At 39.4% G+C, this 21,273-nt stretch overlaps 1 protein-coding gene across 7 annotated transcripts in view; it reads right to left on the bottom strand.

Annotated features, from left to right (window-relative positions):
- The window catches only part of EVI5 (ecotropic viral integration site 5), a 98,437-nt gene that overhangs the window by 10,829 nt on the left and 66,335 nt on the right, over positions 1-21,273 (bottom strand). For all 7 annotated transcript variants that reach the window (XM_084851899.1, XM_084851902.1, XM_084851901.1 and 4 more), the window contains 6 exons: positions 18,669-18,803; positions 17,066-17,206; positions 14,826-14,984; positions 10,768-10,914; positions 8,708-8,803; positions 4,757-4,852 (listed from right to left, as the gene is read on the bottom strand). In XM_084851899.1, the coding sequence (XP_084708025.1) occupies positions 4,757-4,852; positions 8,708-8,803; positions 10,768-10,914; positions 14,826-14,984; positions 17,066-17,206; positions 18,669-18,803 (774 nt within the window). The remainder of the gene's footprint in view (positions 1-4,756; positions 4,853-8,707; positions 8,804-10,767; positions 10,915-14,825; positions 14,985-17,065; positions 17,207-18,668; positions 18,804-21,273) is intronic.

Genomic DNA, 21,273 nt, shown 5'->3' with positions numbered 1-21,273 from the left:
CCTTCTAAACAGGAAGATTTTAGCTATCCAGCAGAAGGCCATTAAGGAGGGAAAAAACAAGCCTCACTCAAGAGAGAGTTTCAGAGCTTAGGCGCGGCAACTGACAAGGCCCTCTCCCTCGTCCTGAGGAAGTGCAACTCTGGAAATGTTGGTAGATACAGAGGACCTTTGATAAGGATTTTAACAAGTAGGTAAGCTCATATGGGAAGAGGAAGCCCTTTCAATATCTTGGCCCCAAACCTTGAAGGGCTTTAAAGGTCAATACCATCACTTTCAATTAGACCTGGAAATAAGCAGGGAGTCAGGACAGTTGTTTCAAAAAGTGAGTCACATGCTCCCTATATGCAGCTCTTATTAACAGCCTGGCAATGGTAGATTTGGGGCACTTTTCAGAGGCAGCCCTGTGTAGAGCTCATTACATGATGTAATTAAGGCATGTGTCACATCAGCCAGATCTGTAGACTCCAAGGAGTACGTTCTAAATACTACCACGATTTAGCTTTATCCCAGAATAGCCCTTTGCTTATATAGTATGAATTATTTATCTAGGAGTAATTACTTAGTGTTTACAATTTTATTTCTACAAGCGCAATCGTTTAAAAGCAGGGCATTTGATCTCCAGCTTATGTCGATCTTCATTAAGCCCATTTTGTGTTAGTTCAACAGAAAAATGATCTGAAGAAGAGATAGTGTATATATCAGAACCTGTTACTGGTTGCATTAGGTTGTTAGGACAGAAATATCAGATGGGTGATAGCATACTGTGCATGGAGATATGAGGAGCAAGCCCTTAGCTCTGATATTGAAAAAAAGGAAGTGCAATGAATTGTTGCATAGAACGCTTCCCCATCTGAATAATCTGTACGAGTATTTTGGTATGGAATAGGTAAAAGCCTTTCACTAAGTATATTCTAGATATCCAACAAATATTATTTACATATAGTTCAGTTAAGAAACATTCCCTTCTTATCAGAGGCTGTACCCCATGAAAAGGTGAGGGGATTCTTGCGTATAACTGTTGTACATATGGTAATGGTAATCAGCTCACATTAACTACCAAAAGGGTAGTTTTTCTGGACATGACTCACATTGGAATTAAAAACTGCCCTTAAATAAGTCCAGGTATTATTGCTGGTAGAGTTTAAAATAGAAGACCAGACAAAGCTGATTGCATTCAATACCTCTTCTCATATCATACTAAGTGTGACATATCAGCAGATACGGATTTCCTTTAAAATTAGTATTGATATTGATATTTAATATTACATATCATATCCATTTAATATTTCATTGCAGAAAAAATACTGCTAGCAGAAAAGCTTCACATATGCAGTTCCAGCCAAACCTAAATCAGAACACATATATCACAACATTCATCGCCCCAAAACCTTGGAATAGAAGAACATAACATGAGGCAGGCCACCCATTTCAGAAGAGAGTTTTCAAGATAACTAAGCTTGGTATCAGATAAATCCTCAACTTCTTAATCATATGAAATGAGTGGTTTAAATGAATTATGCAAAACACGCTACTGTAATAATTTGCTTTTGGAGAGGGGGAGATTCTTAGCATTATATATCTGATATTTTTGTCATTAGCATAAAGCTACCTACTCTTATTGTATAGAGAAATGCCACTAGTGACTAGAAGATCAAAAGGGACAGTATCTGCTTAATGAAGAACTACGGTGCAAACAAAAGGCACCACACCAGTTTCACACAGATATGTAAATCCAAAGTTTTTCTGCAGCTCTACAAGTGGAAACCACTACTCTTTGCTTCTGCCTCCCAAGGAATTTTGTGGTCTGTTAGTGTCGCCTGTGGGCAAGCCTATCAATTCTAATCTTCTGTGCCACTCCTGTAATCTCCATAACACATTTGTTCCTTGCAATATCCAACAGGAAGTCAAGACAGATGCTTGGGAATACCAAGTATACAAAGAAGCGGCACAGAAACACACTAAGGCAGCTTAGGCAGTTTATAAATCACTCAGTATGAGTTGGGAAAGAATACAAGCGAGGAATACAAACTACTATGGTCAACAGCCTTTTGTAGTCCAGACTGGGTGAGGCTATCTAGATATCTACTCAACTGATTCCTTAAAGATCCAGTTTGAATCAAGGATGGTTCCAACATATCTTCCTGAAGAGGCCTGTCTTTCTATGCAAGGAGCAAAAGTGGCACTAAAGCAAATATGTCTAACCTTTATGTCAAGGGTAAGAACACACAGCAGGCACTCCTTGCATGTCCAAACTGCTCACAAGCAACAAGAATTTCAAAGCAGTTGTGGACTCGTCTTCATATGACATATACTGGCCAAGACGGGTTCTGCATTTAGCTAATCTTTTTAGCAAATGTGTTATAAGTATACTCCTAAGCATGAGATGGCAATGCTCTACTCTGGGCTATACTACCTAGGAAGCCTCACACATACAGTCTTGATATTGTTTTTCATCTACTGCATGCACTGCTGGGGAAGCAAGCAAGTGGGTAGGCCTGACCAAGCTATGTTCAAGCCCACTGGCCTTCCTGCTCTTTTGGAAGAGTTTCACAGACTCTCACTGCCTTGACACTTCTGACCCCTGTACCATAGTCTGGCCACCTATTATCTAACTAGAGCCTAGTTCATGACCAGGGAGATTTGCGTCCACCTTTGAGATGCAAAATTAAGATGACTTTACTCACATAGGCTTTTAATAGATGTTTGACCAGATGATTCTACCTGCTCTCCTTGCTATTTTAATCTTGTGTAATTGTTGTAAATGAAAAATTCAATTTCTTGCTTTATTTGGTTTTAATTTGTTAGATGTCTTGGAAGGTTTTACTGAAAGATGGGGATGGAATGTTTTAAATATTTTCCCCTCTGATTATGTTTATCACTGTGAGTATTTGTGGGGAGGCAGGAAGGACTGTTCAAAAGTGAAGAAGAGCACAGATAAGACAGTGTTGTGTCACAGGCAAACTCTGATGTTTCCTAGATGGACTTTGTGGTCCTCAGACATTAAACTTTTAAAAGATATAATATACATACATTAGAGCAGATATTCAACAGGAATGAAATAGAATAACCTGGTTGTATTCTATATGTACACACCAGCTTAAAATCTAAACAGTCTCAAGGTTTCAAAATGCATCTTTCACATTTGAAGGCTGAAGGCATGCACACTAACGTGATTTCCATTTAATTTCCCATATTTTTGCTTAGTCATCTATGAATGTCTCCCACATCTAGCTGTCCAGAAGGTTGTGGTCATATTGTGTATACCACATCTTCAAAGGAAGATGAACTTACAAGTTTAACCTTATGTCTGTTGCAGACGCAGAGTCAGAGGGGGCATTAATTGGTTAGAAGTAATAATGTGAAATTAGCCAGATTAGAATAAAAAGCAACAAGTAGTAGCCACTATCCTCTCAAGCTGGTCTTCTATATTTAGACGTTTTCTATTTAAGTCTCCAAAACAGTAAGAAAGGATTGTGTGACGTATGAAACATTCAGGCTGTATTTCTTATACATACTTGCAAGAAACCCTTACCGAGTCTCAAGTAGATACAGGATTACAAACACCCACTCTAGTCACATATAAAACAAGCTGTGCTTGTTTCATGCTCATGTGGATGCGCATTGGAATACATAACCCACTCAAAGCAACACAGTATAGATAGACTGCAGACTCAGATTGGTACAAATTCATTTCAGTTGCATATCTGAATCTATGCTCAATGTCTGTAGTTCCCAATCCAGCAAGTGATATGGACATATAAACTATTTCTGTGCACAGATGTCCTTAGCTGGACTGGGGCATAAATGTTTAATGGTGGGTGGTTGGATATTGATTTCTCTCAAGTGAGTTTAGTGATTGTTAAAGGTCCTCGAAGGATTACAGACAGTACTGTTGATAAAGGCAAAGCAAGATTTCTCACTGTTATAATCTGAAGATATGCACCCTATGGAAGTTCCAGGTATATCAGATTCCTTATTAGTTTGGTGTTTTTCTATACACACCAGCAACAAAGTTAGTTAAGAGATGCAACCTCAACAGAAATAGAATGAAGGTGCATCCTAGTATGGCCAGGTTTTGAGCAAAGCAACTTGTGATAGGTATTTCTGCATTCTAAAACAATGATAATCTTTGCACAAGAGAAATTTGTTTATACAGGTATTTCACATTTCTTGTTCTCCCCATATTCATTTCTGTCTCCCACCAACATTCATGTAAGAGTGGAGCTCAAATGTTGATCTTCAGCATTATAAAAATCCTTCATAACTCCCAACATTTAATAAAAAATAAGGGCTGCAATATTTGACAACTTAAAAAACTTTTAATCAACTAAAAAGATGCTACCAACCAAGCAGGAAGAAGTTTTGAATTTTTAAAAATACAAATACTTATATAAACTTTCCTCTTGCATTGGGGTAAATGCTTAAAATGAAAAATCTAAAAAAAACCCAACTGTTACTATGCTATTGTTGAAAATGGTGTACCTCTAACAGGTCAACACACAATTCTTACAAATAAATACAGTAGAGTTCAGTAGAGCTAGATGTCCCAGTGTGGTTTTCTACGGATCTTGAAAGGATGTTTCCCTCACATATTACAGAGCACTGCCAAGATTCTGGATGTTTAGTCGGAAGGAATTATTAAATGGAGGTTAAAAAAATGCTGACACAATTTTTACCTGGAATCAGGGGGAAAAACCCACATTTCAAGGTACTGGAAAGAAACATATGTGATCAAAAATGATAACTTTTTACTTACCTCATGATTCAGCTCTGCTATCTGATCTTTCAGTTCTCTTATATACTGACTGGAGTCGGAATTATTCAGCTGTCCCTGAATTTTCCCTTCTTCTTTCTGTTCCAGAAAAAGGAAAGAAATTTGATCATGTACTCCAGCTGTAATATTTTAGTCTTAAGTTTCATACCCTTTTAGCAGACAGGAGTCAGAGCTTTCCATGTCTATATCATGCACTGCATCTGTAACGGCAATAATGGCTAATGACCAGGCTAAATTTTGTCCCAGTGGTGTAGTTACTTCCATGAAGCCAAATTGCTCCAGCACCTAGCAATTGTTTCACTGTTTATATGTGAAAAGCTACCAACCTGATTTGAGTATAAACCTGTATATAAAGCTCCTAAATGTGGCTGCCGTTGGCCTAAACTTACATGACTCGACCTCTATGCAAACAGCTAACCATGTGGTTGAATGCCCATACAGTTTCCTAGCAGGTGCCATGTCTCTAGGATAAAATGAATGGTCCTTAAACAGATGAATAAAAAATTAACACTAAGAAGTGTAATTTGCACTGCTGAGACCAACAATGACCATGAGGTATGAGCTAGGGATGGCCTGCAAATAAGGACTTCCTACATGGACTTCATTCCTATGCAGTAAGTGGTTTGCACTCCATATTTATATCATGTGTGATATACAATCAGCGATGCCAATCAGAGGCTCGGACAGCCAGAACAAGCAGATATCAGCTCCACACTACTGAAAGGCCCCACAAGAAACAATTAGTAACTATAAGGTTTACACACAAATATGGTCCTCTTCAGGAGCTGTATTACTGAAATTGTGGCATTATGTGAGATCATGAGTGTAAGAGCCCTTCCAGTTACCAACTTCCTCAACCTGGAAACTTAAACAGGCTGAAGCTCATAGAAGAGGTGCTGTCTATGAGAGTTTTAACTACAACTGCTATTCTATGCTGTTCCTGCCAGTATGCCTGCCTGCAAAATAGCATCCAGCATACTGGCATTAATAGCTAGAAAAGTCAACACCCAGAAGCATCCCCAAATGCTTAAATTCTGTAAAATGAACAAGGCCTTAAAAGTTATACAGCAGAATCCAGATAAAAGTTTCTCTGGAAAGACTGGCAGCAAATCTGTAGTATATATAAGTAGACAAAGAGTCTACTTATATATGACTATATGCGTGTGCGCATAATACACACACACACACTCTCTCTCGCTCTCTCTCCCTACCTACATGTGTGTGTGTGTATGTGTGTGTGTGTATCTACAGCTATATATTTATACATACACATACACACAACCTAACTATACCTCTATGTATGCTACTGCTCCTAGACTAGGATAGAAAGCATAGATTCACGAAGGGCTTAGCAGACAACCTCTTTGTCAGAGGTATGGTGCCATGAAAGCTGGGGAATTCTGACATTTCGTAAAAGCTTGGTGATGCATGACAAAACCAAGAATATATCAAAATCACCTGTTGAAACAGAAAGGTTCTTATTTCATGTCTAGCACTCAGGTTATCTTCCAAGGTTGCTCCTAAGATTACTGAACAAGGTAATTCAGTAACGTGGAAGTGCTATTTTGGAAGCAAGTTTTGGAAGTTAGCTACACTGGAATAGCTTACTTGAGCCCAAGCTACTTTATGAACTTTTGTGACATGGCAGTGACACATTGAACGCCTAAATGAAGTTTATTCATCAGGGCAGTTGTGGGGAACGTGTGTCCTTTTGGTGACTGGGATGATTCATTCTAGGCTTTCAGAACACACATCACACTGCTAAGGAGTAAAAAAAAAGGTTTCCTGTAATTGCGGAAATGGAAATTCTTTCTTTAGAACTTCAGGACTTGTAAAATGTTTTGTGCAGGACCCTACCGATATTAAAGAAAGATACTGTGAGATTTAAAGAACGACTTATTTCCTTGGAAGGTAAGAGTTTACTGTTGGGAAGGTACCTTTATTTTTCCTGGAAATATTATTTCATTAATGTAGTTAATGTGGGAGACAACTGAGAAATTGTTCTGCAGCGCCTGCTGAACTTGAACAAAGCAGGAAGGTCGATTCCTCATGCAAAGCTTAACATTTTTTTTTTTTACTTTAAAAGGGCACATACTTTAAAATGACAAAACATGGAGAAAGCAGTTGGCAGTCACCCAGCATTAACAGACCAACATACTTAAAAAAAAAAATTACATGTATATTAGTATGCTACTCATGCAAAAAGGTTAGACTGGGGTCCTAATACCCATGGACATTCTCTCAGGTAGGCTGAAGTTTTATAAAGCAACGTCTAATAAGAACAGAATGGAGTTAGGTAGAACAAAATAAATTCAGATTACTGTAGAAAAATGTGTCAGTTACACCCATATAAACCATGGATTAGAAAACACATGTTATTTTGGAAAACACGCTTTTAGCTGATATTCCCCTGACAGTTTAGCTGATATTCCAAAACTGTGACTTAATCTAGGGGCTTGCAAGTAAAGTAATTTCAGTAGTAATGTGGGTGTAGCAATAATCAAGCACACTATACATGTTTAATACCAATGTGTCTTACACTTACACCCAGACATTTCACAGAAAGTTTGTATGGTTTAGGGTAACTGCTGTAATTTTGACCTGATAGTGGAACTCCTGGATTCTCAGATAAGTACAGCTACCTCAAGGAGTTAAAGTATCTGGTAAATTATGTTCCATTGTGCCTTGATCAGCCTTAAGACAAAGTATGACATGTACTTCAGTTATCCTCCACTGTAAGCAATAGGCATACTGTTCATATGAGCAAGCACAATTCAAGGTAATACTACAGTTTAAAACCTACAGTAATGCTGAAGGGTCTTGGGTTCCTTATGCTTAGTAACAGCAGCTATTAAAATCGGCAGGGTAGGAAGTGGGCATCATGGTTTTAGTTTCAGAGCCTTCATAAAACATCAGACTTAAATGGAAAGATCTGTGGCTTCCTCTCAGAGAAAGACCATTTGTTTGGTTTAAACCATTGCTATATTCTCACCGTTGCTGTTTTTTTTTTAAATTAAGTACTGTATTTAAGACACAATTCAGCAATGCCTTCTTATGGGAGCAAGTACATGTTCGAATAGGTCCAGCCCACTTAGTGTACACTGTCATATTTATAAATGCTTAAACTGGACAGTTACACTTCCCAATCCAGCAACAAAAATCCACACCCACAATGCATATCCACACTGTTATGCTCATGTCAGCTGTACAGGCTTGCACATACTCCTGCATTCCCATCTTGAGCTGTATGACCCAAATGAATCATGGCTACCAAAAGTGGGCCAATTTAAGATTACCTGTATAGAGGCTACTAAAAAGCTGTTCCCTACAGCAGTGTTCTAAGTGGTAGGTGTACAAACGTTTTACAATCCCAGCGTTCAAGTTCTGGGGTAGGAATGAACTACTACCAGCATAAACCATGGTTAATGCTGGTGAAACATGGTAATGGGCATGAAAGGGGGAATTCACATACAAGGAGGGAGGAAGCTGTGCCCAGCTCCTGATCCCTTAAACATGATTAATAGGTAGGCAACATTACATCTACACTGGAAAGCTTAAAAACCATCTGTTAGGGATGTTGTAATTTAGCCTTCCTGAACTTGGTACCTTCCAGATGTTTTGGCCTTCAACTCTCATTAGCCACAGCCAGCATGGCCAATGATCAGGAATGCTGGATGATGTAATCCAAAACATCTGGAGGGCACCAGGTTGAGGAAAACTGTTGTATTTGCATCCTTCATTGCAGTTCCTGTATTGAGCAGGGGGTTGGACTAGATGACCTCCAGTGCACCTTCCAACTACATGATTCTATGAATGCTCTATCAATGAAATGTTATGAGATACCCACCATACACCAAATCTGAAGGGAAGTAAATAAGAAAGAAAGAAAGAAAGAAAGAAAGAAAGAAAGAAAGAAAGAAATTCCATTCTTACCTGGATTTCTAATTCTGCAATATGTTGTTGGAGTTCTGCCACAGCTGCTATGCTGTCTGCTTCTCGGAGTCTTACAGCCATCACTTCTTCCTTATTCTAGGAGTGAGAAGGAAAAAACAGAAAACTTTCAGAAAAACACCCTGATTTCTAAGGAGTTATAAGTGAAAAGTTGACCTACATTTCAGGAAACCTGGTTTGAAGCCAGATAGCTACATGGCCTGTTGCTTCAAATTCATTCAACATTACTCCAAGATACTCAAAATAAACAATACAGTTAATGATTTATGGGTTTTATAGATTTTTTTATTGTTGTTTTTAAAGTTCACATTTAAGATTTAGTAACCAGATATAGCTATTTGTGAATACAAGCACACATAAAGCATTTTTGATTAAGGGTTGAACTAGATGGGACATTTTTTATGTAGTTTGATCCTGAGAAGCTGGGTTTTTGTGGGGGGGGGGGATTCTGATTGGGACTGCAGCAGACAGTAAGGGTTAGAACCTCTGCCTCTCCCCCCTGCTCCCCCAGCTATGATCCTGATCAGATTCAGGCTCCCCTGCGCCAGCTCTTGACTACAGAGAAAACAGCTTCTCAGGACCAAACTACATGATATATGACCTATCTAGCTTGGCCCCAATACTGCTATATCATAAAGGAGCATGACCACAATTTGAAGGCATCCTCCAAAATTACATTTGACACTGCAGAGCTTCTATAAGTCATTCTGGAAAAATTAATGCTTGAGGTAAAATACTGCTATGCTTAAAATGGCTTAATAAGTAGGATACAGGATGGAACACATGTCATTGACCTGAAGAAAGAGGCGTGGGGGAGGGGGAGGAACCATGCGAAATTGAGGCTTATTGTTATGTCTTGTATCATCAACTATAAAATTCGGAAGGGGGGTTCTTTTATTATTAAAAAAGGAATCTCAAAATCCTTTCAAAACTAAACAATGCTATGCTGAGCATGCAAGCTCCCTGCCCCATCTGCAATATCCAAGTCCAGCAAAAGTAGCAGCTCTCCCTCCTTGCTCCTTTAATGCTTTCCCCATGTGCATACTTGCATATGCACATGTAGCACAATAAAAAGGGACAAATCAAAACAAAAGATGAATGGAAACACACTGTGTGACGCAGATTCTCCCGCAGTCTTCATGGTTACGTGGGTGCATCCTTGACAGGACCAGGCATCTGCTTAGCATTTGCTCAGTCCTCAAGGTACATCAACACATCAGCCCCAGCTGCACCCACAGGCAAACGTACTCGCACAGTAAATCCCACAATGACCTCTTAGAAAGGCCGCATTATTAGAACGTGATGAGCAAGGCTCAGAAGTGCTGGCAACAGTCACTTACTCAGAACACTCTTGAGTTGTCTGAATGGCTGCCCTTAGACCTTTCCTCTGGCATCTCCCCTGCTTCCAACAGATTTTGATAATCTAATTCTCCTACTCCCAAACCATTTGATGATCCAGATCAAAACTTCAGCTAGGGCTTCTCTTTAACTCTATCAATATCTTGATAAGAGTGTTTTCAAAGTACAAGCATTATGAAGCCTAGTTTCAAATCTAACTGATCTAATTCCAAGAAGATACGGACAGCTTTAAGCTATCCAAACTCTGCTACTCGACTGAATTACCTGCAAATTCAGGTTTATGCAAATATCCCAAGTGCAGTGACACATTAATGCATAAACAAACAGGCCACTTGGTATCAAAGCCACACTGAGATTTTATTCTGCCTTCCAAGTCGGCACAATAATTCTTCAAAGCATGTCCGGGAGACTTTCAGCAGTTTCCTGAGTATGCTCCCCAGAAAGCTATGTGATGGTGTCTGAATGAAAATATGATAATAAAGTGCATGATTTCTTAAATATTCTGTCAGCATATTTGTCTAAGGTATATATGGTACCCAAATGTACCCGACAATTTTGCATTAAATCCAATATATTCATCCTGAACGAGCTGTCACGTAAAGCCAATACAGCTAATGTAGATTATAATTTTAAAGTGTATTTACAGGAATATTTTTTATATTTCATTTATCCATGGTACGTACCTTGCATTCAATCTCTGCTTGTTTTCGCTTTGATTCAGTTAGCTGAGCCAAAAATCCTTTGTTTTGTGCAGACAGATGTTGGACCTTCCCTTGCAGATTGGTGATCTCTTGCTCTGCCCTCCGCAAATGATTGCTATTTATCTGGTTCTGATAAGGGGCATTAACATGGGAAGAAGAGGGAATGCATTAGACTTCAGACCTACATATTTGTGGTGGTCAGTATCTGTATGCTAATGTAAACCTCATAGTTTGTAAACCTCATAGCTTGCTCTGACAACACAATCATATTCATGTGTAAGCCTTTACTTGACGCTGCAAACGTTCTATCAGTTCAACACACTATGTGTCCACCATGCATACTCAGAGACAAGAAACAGTTCTAGTGCTTTCCCTAGAAAGCATACTGGATATAGATGGTCAAGCATTCCAGCTGCATTCTTGCCACTAGGATATAGCTGGAGGGGGCTGTTTGGCTTCCCTGCCAGAAGCTGGCCATGGATGCACTCACTGTCTTTTCTTTGCGCTGTACTTGGTTGTATCTTTCCAGAAACTGGTAGTGACAGTGGCTCCTAGGACTAGACCATCTGGCTAGGAGAAGAACTGCTAATGCAACTCTTAAAAAGCTACCCAGCCAGCTCTTCCATCCTTAAGATCTGCAGAGGCACATTAAGGCTCGTTGTCATCTAACTAGTACAATCTTGTCCTTGATACTAAGCATCAACCAGTACAGGAGAAGATGGGAGCTTGGAGACAGCTGTCAGTTGTGGCTGCATGAACATGAATAGCACTTATGAAAACCATTACCAACTCTGAGTGGCCTACAAAAATATAGATCTTTCCCATGACCCATCCACCCAAACACCCTAGAAGACTGTAAATTTGCAAGTAAGGTATGTCTTCAATGCTGTCTTTGCACAGGCCTAGCAGATTGTAAGCACTCCAGAGTAACACAACCCATTCTGTTTCTCAAGGAAAAAGCTTCTTGCAGGACTGCATTCTATGCTGTCCAGTTACTCACACTCCACATCTTATATGCAGTGTCACATTTGTGGGCAATGCCAAAATAATTTTCCTAAAGGGATGGGGTAAACGTCATTGCCTTTAAGCTGTGTTGGTTGAGTATTCAGTCTGATCATCTGAACTAATTGCAGCAAGGCTTGGGATATGAGCACAAGCTAGCTCCTCATTTTAATTCATTTAGAATATACCTGAGCAGTCCAAATACCTCCTGTAACCATTTCCCGTAGATAGTTACTTTTGTTAATCTGTTGCAGCAAAAACAATGAAGTGTCTTGTGGCAACTTAAAGGTTAACAAATTTATTCTGGCATAAGCTTTTGTAGACTACAGTCCACTTTATCAAATGCACGTGTACCATGTACCTGAAATGTCATGCGCTTATGACGATGACTGTACAAAGGTATGCTAAATATGTTAGTCTTCACGGTGCCACAAGACTCTTTGTTGTTTCTCCTATGTCATGTTTCTAATGAAGTATGAAAGATGGACCAATGAAAAGTTAAGCTCTCTTAGAACAGGGCCCTCTGAGCTTTGTAGATGTATTTGTGTGTGTTGCTTATATGAATGTATTGCTTATTCAAAGCAAACTAGTTATACTGGGTATTAAGTGCCTATACGCTATAGGAAACAGACACTTGTGATAACGTATGTACGTTATGTGACCAAAAAGAACAACTACACCCTCTACTGGCTGAAAGGAATAGAGAAACCAGTTACTTCTGCTATGTAGCACATATAATGATTAGATCGATTGGTTAAAGCCATGATTAGTTTTTCCAGCTCCTGCAGTTATCTATTTTTTAAACATGCTGTACTGAATTGTTTTTATTGCTAGAAGACGCCCAATTGTTTTAATAGTTGCTTTGTATTTTTTTTAATCTGGTAAGTTTAGTAATTTTGTTTTAATTGAAAAGCTGGATTCAAACTCAGTTTCATACTTATAAAATACATTACTGAAGACTTGATATATCTACCCACCAATCAACATTTTGAAATATACTTAACAGCTTAGAGAAGTTAAAAATGTCAACCTATTTAGGATGACCTTACACGGTTTTGTGACTATAAAAGTAGCATTACATTCAAGAGTGGACAATATTTAAATCCTATAAACTGTTACAGATTAGAAATTGCACCTTTATATTGCAACAGTATCAGTCATTAACTTGTCCAATGGTAATTTCCACCGTGTTCTTTGTATAAGCCTTCCTGCATCAAATTCTATCCTGTTCTAAGTACAATCCTGAACTCCACAGAGTTTATTTTGGGAATAACCAACATGTTCTGGTAAGAGTACCAATACATGTTATTTAGGATGGGTCTACTAAAAATGAAAAGTGCAGGAATCTGTAAAACTTGGGATTCAATTCAGGTACTAGGTTGAGGGGATGACTTTCAACCCAGTAGTTTTGAGCATGTGCATGAATGAAAGTAACAAATGAACTGTACTGAGATTATCTGAACACAATATCTTCCAGAGTACCCAAATTGTCTCTGTACAGATTGGGATGTTGGAAGCCAAGGAGATGTGTTCAGACACCCTCCCCCCACCTTCATTTGTCACTTTCTTCACGTGATGGAGAAGGTGGATACTTGCCCAAAATTAATATCAGGCTGAACATTTTCTCCACATTATTAACACTTGAACATGTCCAAAGTCTGTTCTACTATAGCATAGTACATTTTCAAAGAAAAGAAACACAAAAACCATAAACTGAACTGCAGCAGCAACTATGCTGCTCTAAATCCTGACTTTGAATTAATGGATAACGTTGTGCAACATGGCAGTCCAGAGTTGAATACACATCATGCAGCATGGAAATTAGAAGTTAATTGTTCAAGCACTGCTTGGCAGGTTTAGAAGATAAGAGCAATTCTTGAGACTTCATGGAATCTCACTGTACGTGGAATTAAAAGTGAGAATCCAAGAGCACAACATACACATACATGTTTCTCACCTGGCATCACAATCTAAGCTGTGACAGTCAGAGTTGCTACTACTACAAAAACATTTGTACCCCCTTCTTCCTCTGAAGATCTCAAGATAGCTTACATGGGGTATGTGCCATTTTTACCTCACAACCACTCTGTGAAATAGTTTGCCCTGTGAAATCATGACCAGTGATGTGGGGCAGAACATTTTCTAGTGCTTTATTTTTTTTTTCCCAGAGATTTTTCCATTTCATAATTTCATTAGTAACAATGAATGGATGTCAACTGCAAATACAATATTAAACAAGTTTGGCAGTTTCAAAGTTGTAATTAATATTTTTCAGGTGATTATCCCTAGCAACTATGAGAGAACACATATATGTCGAATGAAATACATATTAGTTTCATTTCACACTAAGACATATAAGTAGTGACAGTGAAACTGATGGTGCCTCTACAACCTCAGCAGAAGATTGTTGAACTACTCCACTCCACTCTACTCCACTGAAATAGATGGGTGGTTGTCAGCATATCATACACAATCCTTTGTGTTGCTAAAATTTATGAGTGTGCCAATAGTTTTCAGTACCTTTGTTTTTTTCTTAACTTTAAACAATGTAAGGGAAGTACATGCTATTATCTTTACATTTTCACAAGTATTCCAATAAACGTCTACATAATATAACACTTAAATCACACTAAGTGTGCTTTAATTTTCCTTCTCAAATATTGCGACAAAAAAATTAATATGGAGCACTGTTGTTTACTAAATACAATTAAAGTAAACATGGTAACTTAGATGACTTTCTAGGACATCCAAAATTTTCCCAAAGCAAATAACCCTTTGCAAATTAGCTTATTTTGCATAGGAACACTTTCTGGAAAATTCTCAAATTTAAAAATTTCTGGAAAACCTACATCACTGATCACAACTAACCCAAAGGTTACCCCATGAGCTTTAGAAATGAGTGGAGCTTTGCACCTACACTTCCCACATTCAAACACGCTATCAACTCCACCAGTGATTTTAAAACTTTCTGTCTTCAGGACAGTATCTTCCAAGCAATATCTGACATTCAATATCCTTTGGGTGTCTAGTGCTCTTACCTGCGTTTCCATTTCCATCATCCTTTGTTTTACCTCTTTCAGTTCTGCTTGAGTTTCTGCTTCTCGGAGTCTGACCGTCATTAGTTCATCTTGCAGTTCGTTTACAGTGTTCTTTTTAGGTGGGTCTTTCCATCTTCCGCTAGTTCGAACTAGATGGCGCTAAAAATATTGCTATGTTTTAACACAAACCCTGTCTTGAAAATCAAAAAATTCTTCAGCTGGTATTCAGGATGCAAGAGGATTCATGTAACTTAATACTGGGTGAATGTAATCAAAAGAGCAACAGACTTGATTATTCAAATTGGAATGTAAAGATTAAAGTAGTTTTTTCAGCCACGCTCATACTCATAAGAAAAAAAACGGCACATCAACATCCTGAATGTTTTTGCTACTACTATAAACCAGGGGTGCAGAACCTCAGACCTAGGGGCCAAATTCTGCCCTCCTGGGTTCTCCAGAAGGCCACATCCCCTTCCCTGGACCCATACCCTTTGCACAAACCACCAATCATGTGGTAGTTTCCCTGCTTTTCTGCAATTTTCCCCATTCTAGAATCACAGAATAGTAGGGCTGGAAGGGGCCCACAAGGCCATTGAGTCCAACCCCCTGCTCAATGCAGGAATCCAATTCAGAGCATCCCTGACAAGTGGCTGTCCAGCCTCATCTTGAATGCCTCCACTGTGGGAGAGCCCACTACCTCCCTAGGTCATTGGTTACATTGTCGTATTGCTCTCAGAGTCAGGAAGTTTTTCCTGATGTTCAGCCGGAATCTGCCTTCCTGTAACTTGAGCCCATTATTCCATGTCCTGCATTCTGGGATGATCGAGAAGAGATCCTGGCCTTCCTCTCTGTGACAACCTTTCAAGTACTTGAAGAGCGCTATCCTATCTCCCCTCAGTCTTCTCTTCTCAAGACTAAACATGCCCAGTTCTTGCAGTCTCTCTTCATAGGGCTTTGTTTCCAGTCCCCTGATCATCTTTGTTGCCCTCCTCTGAACCATCTCCAGTTTGTCTGCATCCTTCTTAAAATGTGGTGTTCAGAACTGGACACAGTACTCCAGATGAGGCCTAACCAGTGCTGAGTAGAGGGGAACTAGTACTTCCCAGGATTTGGAAGCTATGCTTCTATTAATGCAGCCCAAAATAGCATTTGCCTTTTTTGCAGCCACATCACATTGTTGGCTCATATTCAGCTTGTGACCTACAACAATTCCAAGATTCTAAATTCCAAGATTCTAAAAGGTTTAAATCCCATTCCTAAGGCTTAGCTACTAGCAGTAAGAACTTTAAGCTAAAATATGCTGGTATTTTTGGCTCTGCCCCTTTTACTTTGGCCCCACCACTGAAATGTAGCCCCTGAGAGCTTCTCTGAAATTCAGACCTCAAGCTGAAAGAGGTTATGCACCCCTGTTATAAGCATTTGCTCAACAGCAGAAACATCTGCTGTCTCCTCATATTTTCACACTCCAGAACAAGACAGTATTATTTTGTAGTTTTACTCTTCTGTAATAGATGAATATAAGCCAGAGGTCAGTGGCCACATTTGGAATTTTGACAGAGCAAGACAGAGAGTCATGGGTGCTCTCACAAAATGGTGATTTAATTGCTAGTATGGTGGGCATGGTCTGTCACAAAACACTTATTTCCCAGAAGAAAAAGGTGAGGCTAAAAGAAAATCCTAAGAACCTAAGTACAAGGTAGAGGTGGGGTCTGAGCTCCAAAACACAAAAACTTTCTTTTTAAGTCAAATAAAGATGGTTCTGCAGGGCAGCACTCCACTGTGCAGCATGCCAGCCTCCCAGTTATAAATAAATAAATGAATGAATGAATGAATGCCAAGATGGGCAGGGACCCATGTTGGAGATCCCAGATAGAAGCATTCTAAGGCTGCAATCCCATGCATCATTACTCCTCTTCTGAGCTACTTACTGGAAATTCTGAATAAACATGCTAATGAGAGGGCTGCAAGACTTTCTCCTAGCACAGAAATCTGCATGTCTTCCAGAAAGTGCATAGCTATCTCAGCCGCAGAGAAACATGTAAGAAACATGTTTGCTAAAGGCCAGAGATCAAAATGAACGCTTGGATTTTCTGTATCTGGAATAAGGACTCCTTCACTCACTGTACCTTTGCATGAACCCCAGCCTTGTCCCTCACACTTCTTGTCCACCAATCTGCATACTTTATTGCCAAATCAACTTTAGGGTTACTTGATTTGAATGCCTAGGTATATAGACTTACCTGCCAGTGTTCCTCCAAATCTTTAACTTGTTGCCTAAGTTCTTTTAGGCCCATCAGAGCTTCTGCTTCTCTTAGCTTCACTGCAATCAATTCTTCTTGAAGCCTAACAATGTTATTCTCATCAGGCAAAGAGCTGTTCCTCTGCAACAAAATAAGCTCTTGAGAAACTGAGTGTATACACACAATATTGGCACTACACAATGCATGATAGAACTGAAAGGAACTCAAGACCCATCGAATCCAAAATCTCCTGCAACTACAGGATACTCTTGACGGGGGGGAGGGGCAGAGGTACAAAATACAAAAACTACCCCCAAAACAGAATGGCATTTGTTCTGGAGGGAAAATCTTGCTTATATCTTCAAAGAAAAATTATCAAGAACTATAAATACAATAATGCAAGAGTTTTAAAGAAGGTATTATACTGATGGTATTATACTCCCAAAAGAAGAAGGTGTTACACTGATGGTATTATACTCCCAGAAGAATAAAAACAATGCTTGGAAATGCCTCTAGATGATGCTGGAGGTATTAAAAATAAGCAGACCTTATCCATATCTGCTAACCCATTAGCACCGCATTTTATTTAAAAATGTGTACCCTGATTTTCTTTATAAACTTAAAGTAGCTTAGCAAAAATAATAATTAAACACTAACACAAAAAAGTTCAAGTTACAATAAAAACAGTCCAAATTACCAAAATCAATTTTATACACTTTATACAATAATTTAGTATAAAAATAGAAAGAGAACATTACTCCACAATTCACCAATACTTGGTGAAATAAGAAGGTCTTAGTACTTTTATTTATTTATTTATTTTACTGACTGATTACATTTATTAATCGCCCATCTGGCTGGTCACCCAGCCACTCTGGACGATGTACAATAATAAAAACAATTTAAAACAATAAAATTCTACATTTAAAAACATAATATTTCTAAAAATATCCTAACCCACCCCAAATGCCTGCCTGAACAACCGTGTTTTTAATGCATGGCAGAAGCTCATTAAAGAGGGGGCATGGCGGAGTTCCCTAGGGAGGGAGTTCCACAGAGTGGGGTCCACCACAGATAAGGCCCTCTCCCTCGTCCTCACCAGCCTAGCTGTCCTGGCTGATGGGACAGAGAGAAGGCCATCCGAGGCTGATCTTGTTAAGCGGCCTGTCTGGTGCGTCTGGAGGCACTCCTTGAGATAGGCTGGGCTGGAACCATATAGTAGCTCATTCAAAGCTTGAAAGAGAGGGAGTCAACCCAATTTTTCTAGGGAGCAAGTTCCACAACCTGGGTGCTGCAGTAGGAAAGTCCCTGTGTCATAACCCAAGTAACTCTGCTTCTGAAAGTGGTGGTACGCATAGCAGATCCTCCGGTGTTGAACACAGTGAGTGGACAGGATTGTATGGGTAGTTGTGATCCTTCGAATATCCTGGTCACAAACCATTTAGAAACATGTAATCATTGTAGGAACCAACCTTTGGTTGGAGAGGTAAATCAAAGCTGCCCCATATTTAACATTAAGGTTAGGTACTACAGAAAGTTGTGCTATGTTTTAAGGATTCCTGAAACTCTGCTTCATTTATCAAAGCATTCGGGGATGACTTGCCTTTTCCATCTCAAGAACCTTATCCTGCATTTCCTTCAAGGCACAGTGGGATTCTGCTTCACTCAGTCTTGCTTGTACCAACTCTTTTTCCAACTGCAGCACAAAGTCTTCACTATAGCGGGAACTGCACTTGTGCTACAGGGCAAGGAAACCCAACGTTAGCATTAAATGAAGGAAAGCAGTGATCTTAAAACGTACGTGCACTGTCCTACATAGTCACAAAGCAAGATGACAAGCATGACTAAAAAAAAGGGTGTGCTGCTTGGAACAGTGTAGCCTTCTTTCTGCAATGTATTTCTATTCACACTTGCAGCACCAATGCAAGCAAGGACAGGGCTTGTTCCTTTAGGGTGCAGGCACTCAAAAATCACTATCTTGTACCAGAAGTCTTAAGTTCCATTCAACAGTGATTTGTATAATACCCCAAATCTGAGGGTTAACTAATACAACAGGTTGTTTCTGAAAGCTGTGGAAGCAGACCTCCAGTTTTCCCAAGTCTTGTTTCAGTCACCCTGTGAGTCAGAATTTTCAGCACTTTGTGGCGCCACTGAAGATTTGTCCCAGTTGACAAAGTGTATCCAATCCTGAAGCTACGACAGAGGTATTTAAAGACCTAAATATTTTTACTTCTCCAGCTAGCCATTAAGTCATTGTGTTTTTCCGAGCAGAGATTATCTGAGTCAGCCAGTCTGCTGCGGTGACTAATGAAAGGCCAGTCTTGCACTCCCAGGCCACCTTTTTTTGGCACAGCTGCTAGAGTTATCACTCTCACAGCAGAAAGGGACATGGCAAGCGGGAGGCTACTCTTCACAGTAACAGATTTGGAGTTGTGCCACTATCATTTGTTACTGAGGGCATTCGGATGGGCCTAAGAACCTGCCTTATACTGAATTAGCCCACTGGCCCAATATCTAGCCCAATATTGTCAATGCTGACTAGTAGTGGCTCTCCAGCGTTTTTCCAGTCCTACCTGGAGATGCCAGAGATTGAACCTGGGACCTTCTACATGTAAAGCATGTGCTCTGCCACTTAGCTATGGTCCTTCCCCTACAACTACAGGAGGTCTGGGGGCTGCACTAGGGGCCACATGTAGCCTGTATGTTGCCCACCTGTGGTCTAACTGAAAGTTAAGGGGGAAGTATGGGCTGTCACCAACCAGCACCTGCCCCATGCCTTTCCCCAGTATCATCATCTCATTCAGGATTTCCCCATCCCCTGCAAGTGGCAGCCAATGAATTAGAGAGGGGTCAGAGAAACACTGAATATAATATAATGGCATGCATTTCTTTTACTATACATATATGGAGAAAGGTTTGGGGAAGACTTGAGCTGGCAGCAGATGTGCCCCCCCTACAATAGCTAGTTAAGCCCAGAGTAATATCTCTTTCCTAGAAGACCTTGCCTACACATGATTTCATTGGTGCTGTCAAATAAAGCTGGATTATACTAATACAGAGGCAACTGTAAGAGCGGTTTGGAACCTCAAATACATCTAGGATTCCTTTCACACTATCTTGATCTTTCCTATACAATAATGCCACTTTGGGGTTTGGCGAGTATTACATTTTTAGAAATACTACACTCAGCATGGAAGCAGCCATATCACCAGTATAGCACTCAACCTTCAGCACCTAGAGCAACTGAAAAGTATCTTTAAGAAGCATCTAGTCCAAGAAGATGTAGCTATTTAATCTAAATGCACATCTCTAAGGACTAGCATTTATACTGCTAGGTTGTTTTATTTATTACACAGCCATATTTTTAAAATGACTGTGCTATATACAAAAGGGCGATCATTTGTGACCTTGTTCTTATTTTACTAATTTTGTAAGACATTAAATATTTCAAAATAAATCACAGCATAAATATATTTATTTACAAAACCTGTATACCGCTTAATATAATAAAACCTCTAAGTGGTTTAAATATATTTGCAGTGCATGAAGATAAAAACGTATCATAACATCTTCACTTAGTTAGGTTGCAATGCCATACCTAAGTACACTTACCTAGACTAAGTGTAAAAAGCCTGTGTTTAAGACCATGTACAATAAAAGTCCCAAGTGGGCAGTCCCCAAATCAGGCTTTTTCAAGATATCAGTTTGCATTTTTTTTAAGGTTCCAGTAACTGTGGCTGAGAAGTCTGAATATGTGCAGGTAGCTTCCAATTTAAAAATACTGGATGTTTTATATAGCTCACTGTAGGCTATCCTCCATTTCTTGCTACATTCTGCATGTTCATCAAGAGTCTTGGTCCAAGACCATGCAAACTCTCTTCTTACCCTTCATTTTATCATCTTGATCCACACTTGAAACTGCTTTTAAATCCTCTTATCTACCCAACTACTTTAAGAGAAAGTGATTGGATTCACAGCTAACAAGCGTCTCAGCCAGTTCCTATATCCCGCGTCACATTCTAAGCAATTCAAATTCTTCCAAGGTAACAAAAACCCAACAGGAGTTAAAATGGAGCACAAAGCATAGAAGCTTGGGTTTGGAGAGTATCACAACTAGTGTCATTACTGACCAGAATTTACTCAATTTGCACCTCCCAGAACTGAACCCAATGTGCAGTCTAAAGTCAGTACATTACTGAGCTTCCGAT

Source organism: Heloderma suspectum, chromosome 4 (assembly GCF_057233095.1).
Source record: "Heloderma suspectum isolate Gila_16-S chromosome 4, 16-S_ref, whole genome shotgun sequence".
Lineage (NCBI taxonomy): Eukaryota > Metazoa > Chordata > Lepidosauria > Squamata > Helodermatidae > Heloderma > Heloderma suspectum.
The sequence above is the reverse complement of the archived record's forward strand: the minus strand, read 5'-3'. Positions and strand labels throughout refer to the sequence as shown.